Source organism: Fukomys damarensis, unplaced genomic scaffold, assembly GCF_012274545.1.
Source record: "Fukomys damarensis isolate Sample0158 unplaced genomic scaffold, DMR_v1.0_HiC HiC_scaffold_25, whole genome shotgun sequence".
In the NCBI taxonomy this organism is placed as follows: Eukaryota; Metazoa; Chordata; class Mammalia; order Rodentia; family Bathyergidae; genus Fukomys; species Fukomys damarensis.
In genome coordinates, this window is record NW_022900937.1 from 12,902,124 (window position 1) to 12,914,869 (window position 12,746).

At 38.3% G+C, this 12,746-nt stretch overlaps 1 protein-coding gene and 1 long non-coding RNA gene across 7 annotated transcripts in view; one reads left to right on the plus strand and one right to left on the minus strand.

The window, feature by feature from the left end:
• Positions 1-9,403, plus strand: part of LOC104874213 — a 23,791-nt gene extending 14,388 nt beyond the window's left edge. Inside the window, exons 3-4 of one of the 2 annotated variants that reach the window (XR_783689.2) lie at positions 1,243-1,281; positions 8,986-9,403. This is a non-coding gene — a long non-coding RNA (uncharacterized LOC104874213). Of the gene's footprint in view, positions 1-1,242; positions 1,282-1,996; positions 2,054-8,985 lie in introns of those variants that run through there. The other variant, XR_004514305.1, reaches the window with a different exon arrangement.
• Ice2 (interactor of little elongation complex ELL subunit 2) overlaps positions 1-12,746 on the minus strand; it is a 47,256-nt gene that overhangs the window by 19,934 nt on the left and 14,576 nt on the right. For all 5 annotated transcript variants that reach the window (XR_004514304.1, XM_010641233.2, XM_010641232.3 and 2 more), the window contains 5 exons: positions 12,510-12,626; positions 12,194-12,353; positions 10,558-10,739; positions 6,904-7,900; positions 6,073-6,248 (listed from right to left, as the gene is read on the minus strand). Coding sequence is in view for 4 of the 5 variants with exons in the window: in XM_010641233.2 (XP_010639535.1) it covers positions 6,073-6,248; positions 6,904-7,900; positions 10,558-10,739; positions 12,194-12,353; positions 12,510-12,626 (1,632 nt within the window). In the remaining variant the exon portion in view is untranslated. The remainder of the gene's footprint in view (positions 1-6,072; positions 6,249-6,903; positions 7,901-10,557; positions 10,740-12,193; positions 12,354-12,509; positions 12,627-12,746) is intronic.

The window sequence follows — 12,746 nt, forward strand, 5'->3', positions numbered from 1 at the left end:
TTTTTTTTTTTTTTTTTTTTTTTTTTTTTTGCAGTGTTGGGGATGAAACCCAGGGCATGCTAGGCAAGTGTGCTCAAGAGCTATATGCCTAGCACAAAAATTTTACTCTTTTTTGGTACCGAGGATTGAACTCGGGCCCTTGCACTTGTGAGGGAGGCAGCAGAACCACTGAGCCAAACCCCCGGCCCTCTACTCTTAATAGGACAATCCATTTTCTGCGGTAGTAGAACAAATGTATGATTTAAGGAACTTACTCAGCGTGGTATGCCTGGCCAGCACATATGAAATTATACTAAGACACTGATATTTACAGAGAAATCTGAAAAATATTTCAACAATGTTTCTGAATTCCTGATTTTCATAAGTGGCTAACAGCGGCTTTAACACAATAATGGTGGCTAAGAACAACTCAAATACAGTAAAATTTCTGCTATCAACATGTGAAACAGCGCAGTTCATATTGGATTTTGTCAGACACTGAAGTAGGGATTCGTAAATGTCACTGTCCACATGGATCACCACCTTGTGATCTTGTGAAACTGTAGAATGGGGTGCTGCCCATGATTCTGTATTTTAACAAGCTGCTGTTTTAGCAACTACGCTTGGAATAGCAAGGCCACTAACAGGCCTTCTTAATTTAAAATCTGTAAACTGTGATTAGGATAATTTTATGTTAAAAATCAAGACACTGTAATTTTTTAGCAGATGGTAATATGTGCATGACTTAGCTTCATAACTTTACAGCAAATAGAAGCTAAAAAACTGAAGGCCTAGAGCATTAAGAAATTTGTTTCAAGGGTATTTACCATAGAATTGGAAAAAAAATTGATAAAATGATTTCCCTTCTGGATCATGAATGGACAACAAGTTAAATCTATACATTTTAAACTTAAAATGTATACTATATCTGAAAAGTATACATTTAAAAATAAGTACTTGGAACGATTTTCTTTGATACTATATCTATGAAATTAAATCCTAAATTCAGTTTTAAATTCTATATGTATTCTACTGCCACCTCCAGGAAGCCATGGGAAATAAAGGCCTGAATATTTTATCTCAGTACTCCAAAACTAAAGTGAAAATTGACAACTTTTTCCTTCAGTACTGGGGAATGAATCCAGGGCCTTCACACTGAACTAAATCTCCAGCCCTTTAAAAAAATTTTTTTTTTGACACAAGTCTTACTGAGTTGACCAAGCTGGGCTGAAAATTGCCATCCTTCTGCTTTAAATCTTCCAGAGTGCAGCAGCAGTTACGGGTGTGGACCACTATGCCCAGGTAAGGTTCTGATATTACACAAATTAAATTCAGCTTTTCATTTCCCCCCTATTGGCTCCTATTCTCTTCTCTTCAAGCAAAAGCTTTTCTTGAATCTGTTTTCCAATTTTCACACAAACTTCTTAAACCTTACAAATAGTCTTTTTTTCTTTTCTTTTTTTTTAACCTTACATATATTCTTAAATAGACATTTCATAGTTACCTTCTTTTTTTTTTTTATCCCCTGGTACCAGGGATCAAACTCAGGACCTTGCAGAGAGGCAGGCGGCAGCACCACTGAGCTCAATCCCCAGCCCTATAGTTATCTTATCAATCCCATTAAATAGTATCTTTTGTTCTTCTTAACATTTAGCACCTAAAAAATCTTTTTTTTTTCCTGACCCTACAGTGCCAACATAAACAAATTTTTTTAAAATTTTTATTCTGTTTTTTTGAGACAGGTTCTCACTATGTGGTTGAGACTGACCTGGAACTCACTGTGTAGCCCAGGCTGGACTTGAACTCTCCATGATCCTCCTACCTCAGGTTCCCAAGTGCTGGTATTACAGACATGCGCCACCACACCCGGCCCCCAACATAAATTTTAAATGACTTCATCTAAATTTTAGAACATAATACTTAGAATACATGGTCAACTGTGACAGTAACAGATACTAAATAATCCAAAGTTATGTTGTCTGGATTTCATAATTACACATAAATTCTATAATTTCAGAAAATTCCAGTTTTATCTTGTGGGCTAAATTAGCCTCTTCATTTCATTCCACCACTTGAAACTGGCTGCTGTTTTAATTCTCCGCTGAGATGCAGCTCTTAGTAAGCAGAGTTGTGACGAGGAAGCACAAATGACTGGGAACTGAAATCTCCACCGTGGTGATACAGAACTGAAGAGTCACAGGAAACGGACAGATAAGTTCCTGAATATCCCGCGTTAGAGGCTTCTACATATTTTTAAAGCTTTATTTAAACAGGCTGCTTTTTAGGCAGGAAGTATTAATGAGGATACATATTTATCTGATTAAACCACATAGCTTAACCTCTCTGCAGTTCTTCTTAGTGACACTAGTTCCCCCTCCTGACTCCTCAGTTTTTCTCATTTACTCAGATCTTTTTGATTTTCTGTGGCATAAAATATTTGAAGGAAACAGAGATGAACGGTGCATGATTCCAAAGGGCACACAGTTCACTACAGACTTCACTTACATGTACCAAGTCATCACACAATGATAGCTGCGATAGGAAAAGCATTCATTGAAAATTTTAAATTTTACTTTGGTTTTGATACAATCAGAAATACAGGACTCCTATGTAAATATTCTTATGGGCTTAATTTTTCTGACTTTATTTGTTGTTTTTTGTTTTTGTTTTTTTTTGGAACCAGGGATTGAACTAGGGACCTTGCACTTGCGAGGCAGGGAGTGGAACCACTGAGCCCTGGCCTTGTTTTGACATATTCTGATGAAAAATGAACATTTTTCTATTAGGGTATAATAATGTCTTTTTTTTTAGGGGGAGGGTACCAGGGATCGAACTCAGGACCTTGTGCTTTTCAGGCAAGTGGCAGAACCACTGAGCTAAATCCCCGGCCCAGGGTATACTATGTCTTGACATTTCCAAATTACATTTTACTTTTGAGACAGGTTTCATTATGTAGTTCAGATTGGCCTTGAACTCACTACCTAGGCCTAGGCTGCCCTTGAATTCATAGTGATCCTCCTGCCTCAGCCTCACAAGCGCATACCACCATGGCCAGCTAACAAATCACGTTTGTCAGGTGAATGACAATGTCCTTATGAAATTATCTTGTTCAAACTTAAATCAGTATCTAAATCAAACTGGATCAAAGATCTAAATGTTTAAACAGAAACATGATCTGTTAGAAGATAAAAAAGGCAAAATTCTTCAACAAGACAAAGGTATAAGCAAGGACTTTCTGATCAGAGTTCCAATGGCACAAGAAATAGTACCAAGAATCAACAAATGGGATCATAGCAAATGAAAAAGCTCTTTGCACAAAAGGAAACCACCAGCAGAGTGAAGAGACGACCTAGAGAATGGGGAGTTAAGATGCCAGAGGACTTCTATGTACAATATATAAAGAACTAAAAGAAAAAGAAAAAAGAAAGAAATTAGACCTCCCCCAAAATAAAAGACTCAATTGAGAAATGGCCTAATGAAATGAAGAGACACTTCTCAGAAGTACAAATGGCCAATAGACACATGAAAAAACACGAAGACATGTAAATTACAACAATGAGATTCCATCTTACTTCAGAAAAAAATGGCTATCATCAAGAAATCAAATAATAAGAAATGCTGGTATGGTCATGGGAAAAAAGGAAACCTCCTACCTTGTTGGTAGGATGTAAACTAGTACAACCATTATTGCAATCAGAATGGAGATGCCTCAAAAAGCTAAAACTAGAAATCACATTTGACTCAGATATTCCCTTTCTAGGTATCTTCCTAAAGAGTCAAAGACATTGTATTACAGTGGTACATGGAAACTCATGTCTACAGCAGTATAACTCATAATAGCTGAATCTCATAAGGGTTCTTCATGCCCATCACCAGCTGAATGGATAAAGAAAATGTGGAACTTATGTATAACAGAGTAGTACTCTGCCACAAAGAAGATAAATCTGAGTTATCTATAGGAAAATGGGTGCATCTTGAGATGATAATATTAAGTGAAATAAGTCAGACACACAAGCTTAAATATCATGAGATATTCTCTTACATGAGAAACTCAAACTATAAAGAGTAAAATAAAAGATGGATAATAGAAAGTTGGAAGCTAGATCTTTGGAAGAGGATCAAGAGGTGGGAGGAGGATGGAGGGGAAGGAAAAGGGATGGCAAAGGGAATTAAGATGTGTTACATATACACACCAACTCCCCAAAAGGAATGGAATCATTACGTACTGCAAACACGGACTAAAAACAAAAAAGCCTAAAAATCCAAACTGAAAAACACACACACCAAAATTAAATCAATATCCAAAATGTACCTAAGCTATTTTTAAGCACTACAGCTGTGATGGCAAACCTTTTAGAGCTTTTAATGATTCAAACAGCCCACTGTGGCACTGCCACAGGTTTGCCACCACTGGACTATGGGCTAAAAGAAAAAATACAAAGCGGCACAGGTTCACAGGGTGAGAAATAAAGAGATGAGGTCCTTGGGTGTGGTGTTGAATGCCTGTAATCCCAGCACTTGTGAGGCTGAGGCAGGAGGATCACTGTGAGTTCAAGGACAGCCAAGACTACACAGTGAGTTGAAGGCTGGCCTGAACTACGTAGGGAGACCTTGCTTCAAAAAAGAAAAATAAAATGAAGGAAGAAACAGCAAAAATTATAATAAAAGCTTAAAAATACAATCTATAGGCACAGGGATTTAGTTCAGTGGTTCCACCGTGTGCCTTGCACACTCAAGGACCGGAGTTCGATCCCCTGTACCGTAATAAAAGCACTCCTCCATATATTTGATTCAAAATCATTTGGTTTCTAGAATTTCAAGTTTGAGTTCATGATGAAAAATGAATTATGAGAATTAGGATTTTAGTAATTAAAACTTAGGTTTTAGTCAATGTTCCTTCTACTTAACAAAGGATAAAAATATTATAAAGCAAAAACTCCACCAAACTCACTGGAGTCCGATGGCCACAACACACGCCCTGGCTGCAGATGGGTTAGCCTTGGAGTTCTGCACAGCAGCCATTCCCTCAGGATGCTGTAACAAGCAATAGGCTAAGGGTAGCAGTTATTTTGTTTCTTTGTTTTTCGTACTGGGGATCGAACTCCGGACCTTGTGCTTGCGAGGCAGGTGGCAGAACCACTGAGCTAAATCCCCTGGCCTTGCAGTTATTCTTTACTCCATTACAGTAGTCAGGGAGTCCCGGACCATCACTACTCCTGATCCACTTGATCTCATCCCAAAACATTCCTAAGTGGTCAATTATGATTCTTTTAGGGAAGGGGTTTTGGATATACACTAAAACTTAAAAAAAAAAAGTGCACTATGACAAACATACACAACAGAAGAACCCTCTTAAGTAAAATGCACAGACACCTCAATACTTCTTACAAAATCATTTCTAATACTGAAGTTTTACTTTCTCAGAATTGAGTAGTCATATACAAAAATGTAAACTACTCTGAAAGAGAACTTCAAATATAAAATGCAATATGGAAAACTGCTGAAAGAAGCAATGACTAAAATTATAGCCAAATCCCAAAAGAAACAAAATTAAAAGATCTGATCTCTAACAACCCTGTAAACCCTGTAAACACTTCAATGTTTATAAAAGCCCATCTTTCAAAGCTTGTACTAGCTGGGCGTGGTGGCGCACACTGGTAATCCCAGCACTGGGGAGGCTTAGGGCAGGAGGATCGCTGCAAGTTCGAGACCAGCCTGGGCTATATAATGAGTTCCAGGTCAGTCTCAACTACATACTGAGACCCTGTCACAAAAAAACCCCCAAAAAACCCAAAAAGTTTGTACTTCTAAAACAAGAAGAGCCCCAGAGACTGAGAAAAAGGGGCTCAAACATCATAATGGACACCAAAATTCTGGGGTAATCAAGGTAAAATTGACCATGGTGCAGTTTTTCATAAAGTTTGTAGGGCGCATGAGAAGATTTAATGGCATTTAAGACACACATAATTAAACACTTTCTCTTAAAATCGATCTCAACATTTTCCTAGAAATATTTAAATTGGAAATGTAAGAGTGATTGACAACCTAATAAACTTATGTCACCACATCTTAGCTCCCCAGGTAACAACTTACTCTTCTGATTTTCTTCCGTTTTTTAGAACGTGGTCTTGTCTCGATCCTCTGGACACTGCAACGCACGAGTAACAACAGGTCTTGCAGGCTGAACAACTTATAGACAAAATTTCCTTCTTTAGGAGCTAGATATTCTGATGTATCTTCAACATAGTCTTGAAGTTCATATGGCAATCCTTTAAAAATAATTTCTCGTTTTTACTTTAAAAGGCATCAATCTTTTTCCATCATAATACAGGATAAAACAATTCAATTAACTATTTTTTTAAACTTTAAAAAAGCTTCCTACTTCTTTTACCTACTTTCTAATGCTCACCCCACTTCTGTTTACTTTCACTGGGGCTGCAGTGAAGAGGTGAGGCTGAAGCTTTAAGGTTTTCTTCCTTTAGTCAGTACCTTCCTTAATGCTTGGCAAAGCATAATTAGGAGCCAGCATAGCATGTGAGAAGAAAAAGGTGTTTAAAAGGAAATTTTATTCCCAATCTCGGCAGACTTGAAAAGTGCAAAAGGCAGTCCAACATGCAGTCCAAGTCAATTTTGGATTAATCAATGTTTATCATTAGGATGACGCACTTCCTCTTTTACTAGTTTGGCAAACTAACTACATTATTCTTAGCTCAGCAGCCACTGTACATCCTGGATAAACACAGGTTACAAATAAACCTTTGGGTTATAGAGGAAATTCTGGAAGCCGAAACACTAAGCGTTAGGAAAATGAAATTTTAGTGAGCAATTAATGATTATAAAATCGGTTATAATAATGAATGAGGGAGGAAAAAGCTAAGAAAAAGAAACAGATAAAAACAGTAGAAATGCTTTGTAAATACTTACGTCCTTTTGGCTTCTGAAATGCAGAAGGCCACCCAGATTTTGGCCAACGAGCAGCATGCAGAGGAGCAGGAGGTTGCTCGGAAACAGGTGGCTGCTTAGCATTTTCTAAATTCATTAAGAGCAATTCAGGTTCTTTTCTGGAAATTGGCTTTAAGAGTTCAGTCTGCATTTTTAAAATTTGTCCAACTGGATCAAATTTTGTATATACTCGTTTGATAGGTTTTTTTAAAACACACAATTCTTCAGGATTGTGAGTAGTACTACTCTGGCTTCCTATGGAACCCTTCCCTGAGGAAGAATTTGGACTCGCTGGTCTAGAACTTAAATCAGAAGCCAAAACAGCTGTCTTTCCATCACTATTGTTTTTACACTCTGTATCAATGATTAAACAATCCTCATCCGTGTCACTACCGCAAGGAATTACGCTTTCAGTTCCAGCTGTTTCTGGTGCGGCAGGCTTTTCCTTGGAACTGTCTCTGTTCTCTAGGACATTCAGCCGTTCCTCATCAGCACATAACACATCGGTAGCCACATCATTTGCATCAGATTTGTGAATTTCCTTAGAACCTTCCAACTGTAAGGCATCAGATGTCTTTAAGTCATTATCCTGCATCACAGACTTGTTGGAACTGGATACTTTTTCACTATGTGGTCCAAGTCCCTGATCATCTTTATTTCTGCACTCTTCAGGGCCACTTTCCATACTGATGACCAGCTGTTTCTCCTTCTGTAACTGTTCCATCAGAATCCGAGATAAGCTTCTGGAATCAGCAGAGGGATCTCCTAGAGGTGGTGCCACAGGGGTAGCAGCTACCTTGGGGGCTGGGAGTGTATGTGTCACGATGGGTAATGGGCAAGTACTTGATGGGCTGGGTGACTTCGATGGTTCTGTAGCGGTTACTCCAAAAGTTTCAAGTTCTGTGACATCATCATCAAAATCCAGATCCAAATTTTCAAGAGTCTCAATTTTTCGGTACTCATTAACTTCACTGGATGTCTTGGAAGAAAATATACTGGTAAATTATTAGTCAAAATTTAAGGGCATGCCTCACCTCTTAATGTCCCTCCTTTCCCTCACGTGGTTAGTTCATGTTTTTAAAAGCAGAAAGGAAAGTGTAATGGCTCTGGAAGGTTTTTGCTTAAAATGACAACCACTAGCAACCATTTAACCTCACTTTCTTATTGAAATGTTCATGAAAACACAAAATTTCCAAGTTGTAACAGCATAAGAAATAGTAAATTGTGACCTACCATATCAAAGAGGAATTTATATAGTGAAAAGACACATAGCCAAGAAGAAATGTAGGGCTACACAGGAAGGCAGTGGATCTTCATTTCTGTCCACCTGTACATTTTTTTTTTGTTTTTTTTGAGACAGGGTCTCACTGTGTAGTTGAGACTAAATTGGAACTCACTATGTAGCCCAGGCTGGTCTCAAACTCACAGCAATCCTCCTGCCTAGGCCTCCCAAGTGCTGGGATTATTTGCGTGCACCACCACGCCCGGCCACCTGTACACTCTTGCAGAGACAGTTGGTTTTACTGACCAGGAGGAAAGCCTTTTTGCTGCTGGGAGGAAGCTGCTTTCTACTGCAGCCAGAGAAATGCCTTTGAGCAGGGACTCCTTATCTGCCTAGGGAAAACAAACCTGAGAGACATCCGATGATACAGACACTGACAGGCCATGTTGTATTGTACACTGGGACATGACATACAGAGCTCATGGTCTTTTTGGTAATGGAAAAACTACACACAGCTTTAATTTATTTAGGAATATGAGGTACAGTTGCAAACTACGGTGGTGAATGTTTAAATTAAAAATTAATTACAGTACAAGTATTAATACTCCTCTTATTCCTTTGTTCCTGTTACCACCTGAAGCAGCCCTGGAAGTTCTCCTTTTTTTCTGTAGCAGGGATCGAACTCAGGACCTTGCGCTTGGAAGGCAGGAACAGCGCCACTGAGCTAAATCCCCCACCCTGGAGGTCCTCTTTCGCCAGTGTCTTTAGTTGTGCTGTCCAGGTTGCCTCGATGTTCTGAATCAATTCAAAACATTTACCTTTCATGTTCATTTCGACTTTAGGGAAGAGCCGGATGCTGCACTGTGCCCGATCTGGTGACTAAGGCGGATGAGGACACAATGCAGTGATTTTACCACCTTGCGTCTCTCTTGGATGGTACACAGCAGCAGCACTCATTATAGCTTTGGTCCTACTTGTAAAGACACTGACAAAAGAGAACGTCCAGAACTGCTTTGGAAAGTGGCAATAAGAATGGGATAAATGTGTTTGAAACAAGGGGGAGGATTTTGAGGAGGATTAATAGCAATATGCCTTTTACTGGAATAAGTTTTAATTTAACACATACATTTAAACATACGTGTTCTTTGATCAGCCTTATAGTATCTATTTTGTCTGATGTGGAAATCAATGACCAACTTGTTATGAGATTTTAAATTTGTCTGAATGAATGCTCTGCATATAAAATTTTACATAATTTCCACAAAGAAAGGTGTTGTTTTTACTGGACAGCTACTAAGTGTTCATCTTTATTGGTACAGAGCAATGTTTTGGTACATTTCTATACATGATGTACTGACCAACTAAGGAGAAACGGCTCATCCATCATCTCAGACAGTTATTAGGGCTTTCTGAAGGGAAATTATTCAAACTCTTTCTTCTGCTTATGCTGAATTAAGAAAATGTTACTAACTATAATCCCTTCTGTGTAACAGAGTAATATGAGAACTTCTTCTTAACCGGCTGAATTTGCACCTGCTACCCAATCTCTCCCCAGCCCTCTTCAGCCTCTGGTAACCAGTATTCTGTTTTCTACTTCTAGGAGCTCAGCTTTTCTAGATCCAACATATAAGTAAAAGCATGTAATATTTGTCATTCTGTGCCTGGCTTATTTTACTTAACTATATGATCTCCAGGTTCATCTGTGTTGCTGCAAATGACCAGAGCTCCTCCTCTTTAGAGGCTGGACAGTATTCCAATTGTTTATACACACATTTTTTAGACACTTATCCATGAGTGGACATCCAAGTTGGGTTTGTATCTGGGCAATTGTGAAGAGTACTGCATGAAAATGCCAGTACTTTCATTTCTTTTGATATGCGCGCGCGCACACACACATTCATATTCAGAAATGGGACTGGATCATATGTTAGTTCTATTATAATTTTCCTGAGGAGCCTATGTACTGTTTTCTGGAGTGGTTGTACTAATTTACATTTCCACCAGCACATAAGGCTTCTTCTTTCTCTATATCCTTAACAGTATTTGTCATTTCTGTTTTTGGTTTTTTGTTTTGTTTTGTTTTGTTTTTGGTACTAGGGATCGAACGCAGGACCTTGTGCTTGCAAGGCAGGCAGCAGAACCACTGAGCTAAATTCCCAGACCTGTCATTTTTTTACCCTTTTGATTACATCCATCCCAAATGAGGAGAGATGATGTCTCATTGTGGTTTTAAGTGATACACGAAATCATGAAAACTGTATATACTAATGGTGTGCCATGTAATCTTTCAATGCATGTACAAGCTGAAGACTATATTTTAACTACTAAGCTTAAAGGCCTGTAATAAAATATATTTCCAAATGATAAACAAGTTCATTCCTCTAAAGAAAAAGAAAAAAAAAAACATTACATACGTCCATTTCAGATGTGTACTCTTCGGGTCTGTCCATAAATACTGCAGAAACTGGAACAGATGTATTTTTGGACATCATACATTTTAATGGAATTTCATGGAAGAGTTGATTTCTGTCTCTCATTGTCAGTTTCTTCTGAGGAAGTGGGGAATTAATATAAATTACTTTAATTGGTTTGGAGCCTTAAAAAAGAAACAGAACACAGGGATGATTAGTACCTAGTTGTTTTATTTCTTATAAAACATGGATGCATGACAGAAGGAGCAGGATACAAGAAGACAGGGCCAGCAAGGGCCACTCTTGGACCAGAAGATTTAAAAGTCCTTTAAAATCGTTTAAAGTCAGTTCAGTAGAAGAGTTTTATTTGAAAAAGTTGTGAGTTTAAATGCTAAATTTCTATGGAGGACAAGAGAACAAAACTGGCAAGAGAACTGCTTTCTAACAATGTTTAAAGTTACTTTCTGGTTTCCTTTTCTTTCTTTTCTTTTGTGATTTTTCTGAGACAGGATCTCACTTTGTAGAGTAGGTTGGCTTCGAACTCACAGTAATCCTCCTGCCTCAGCCTCTTGACTGCTGGGATAACAAGCATGTCCCACCACACCTGGCTTCCGGTTTGCTTTGTTGTACTCTTACTGTCATTATTACTCAGTTTATACAGTACACTTAACTCTAAACTGTAAGTTTATCTCGGTAGATAAAAACTGCTTATTGTACTTATATTGTTAAACTTAATAATATTAATTCTAGGCGGGGGATTTAGCTCAGTTGCACTGCTCCTGCCTTGCAAGTGCAAGGTCCTGAGTTCAATCCCTGGTACCACCAAAAAAAAAAAAAAAAAAAAAAAAAAAAATTAATTCTGAAAGACAGATTAGCACAGATGTATTTTAACTTTGATTTCCAATGACAACAGACAAGCAAATAACTCCTGGAACTGAACTATTTGAAGCTATCTAATAAATTACTACATTCCTTCATTTCAGAGAAAGACAGAAGCACCTCACTATTGTGACTTCTGGCCTAAATCACAATTCTGTCTTATCTCTCACTTCCTAAGGTACCATGGTAAGGTACCACATGTATGGCAGACCTGGTACTGTAGCAGATTTGTATTTGAAAAAATTGTTTTGTTTTTGAGACAAGGTCTGTGGTTCAGGCTGGCCTTGAATTGACTATGTAGCTCAGTCTGGTCTCGAACTCACTGTGATTCTCCTGCCTTAGCCTCCAAAGAGCTGGGATTACAGGCGTGCTCCACCACATGGCCTAAAGTTGAGTTTAAATTTACCTAAACCAGGACTTAGATTTTTGTATTTAGACAAAATTGTATTTTGTATTTAGATAGTTGACGTGCTTCCTTTTTTTTTTGGTGGTGGTACTGGAGATTGAACCTGGGGCTTTCACACTACACCACCTGCCCACTTAACTCCACTTAACTTCCCAACCTCCTTCCTTTTTTTCCCTCTCCCTCTCTCTGTCTCATTTTGAGATGGAGTCTTGCTAAATTGACCAGGTAGGGGCTCAAATTTGTGATCTTCCTCCTGTCTCAGCTTCCTGTAGTGCCAGGATTATTGGTATGCACCAACATGCCCAGACCCAACACTTTTTTTAAGAGCATTATTTGATACAGTAAATCACAAACCTGCGACAGGTATAACTTCAACACAGACTGGAATTTCCCATTGTTCCTTGTAGTCTGGTCCATGATTATTTAATAGGGTAAATAGTGACTGGCTGGTCAGAGCTATCTGAGGATGGTATCTTGAAACAAGCTTCTCTGCATTTGGATCTTTATTAATATCCTGAAAAACAATGTATGAATTGTTACTTGGTTATAGTCGCTGAAAATTTCTTTGGTAAGGTATGGAAAAAAAGGGAGAAAGGGGACTCTAGAACTATTGGGTATATTTTTTTGAGGTACAGATATTCAGAAAGACTCAAACCACCACGCTACTCACATAGTGCATAGCTTGAGCCATTTGTCCTGGGGTCTCCAAAGGGGGCATGTTACTTTTTGAGAGCTTCAATACTGCAGGCATCGAGGGGAATACTGTTTTCACAAATTGTACACTGCCCTACACAAGCAAAAAGTGAATATTATTACAAAAATCTTGACATTTTTCTCCTAAAAAAACAATCTCTCTTCATAGGCATTCTTAAGTAAAATTTATTATTCTACTAAATACAAAGGTCAA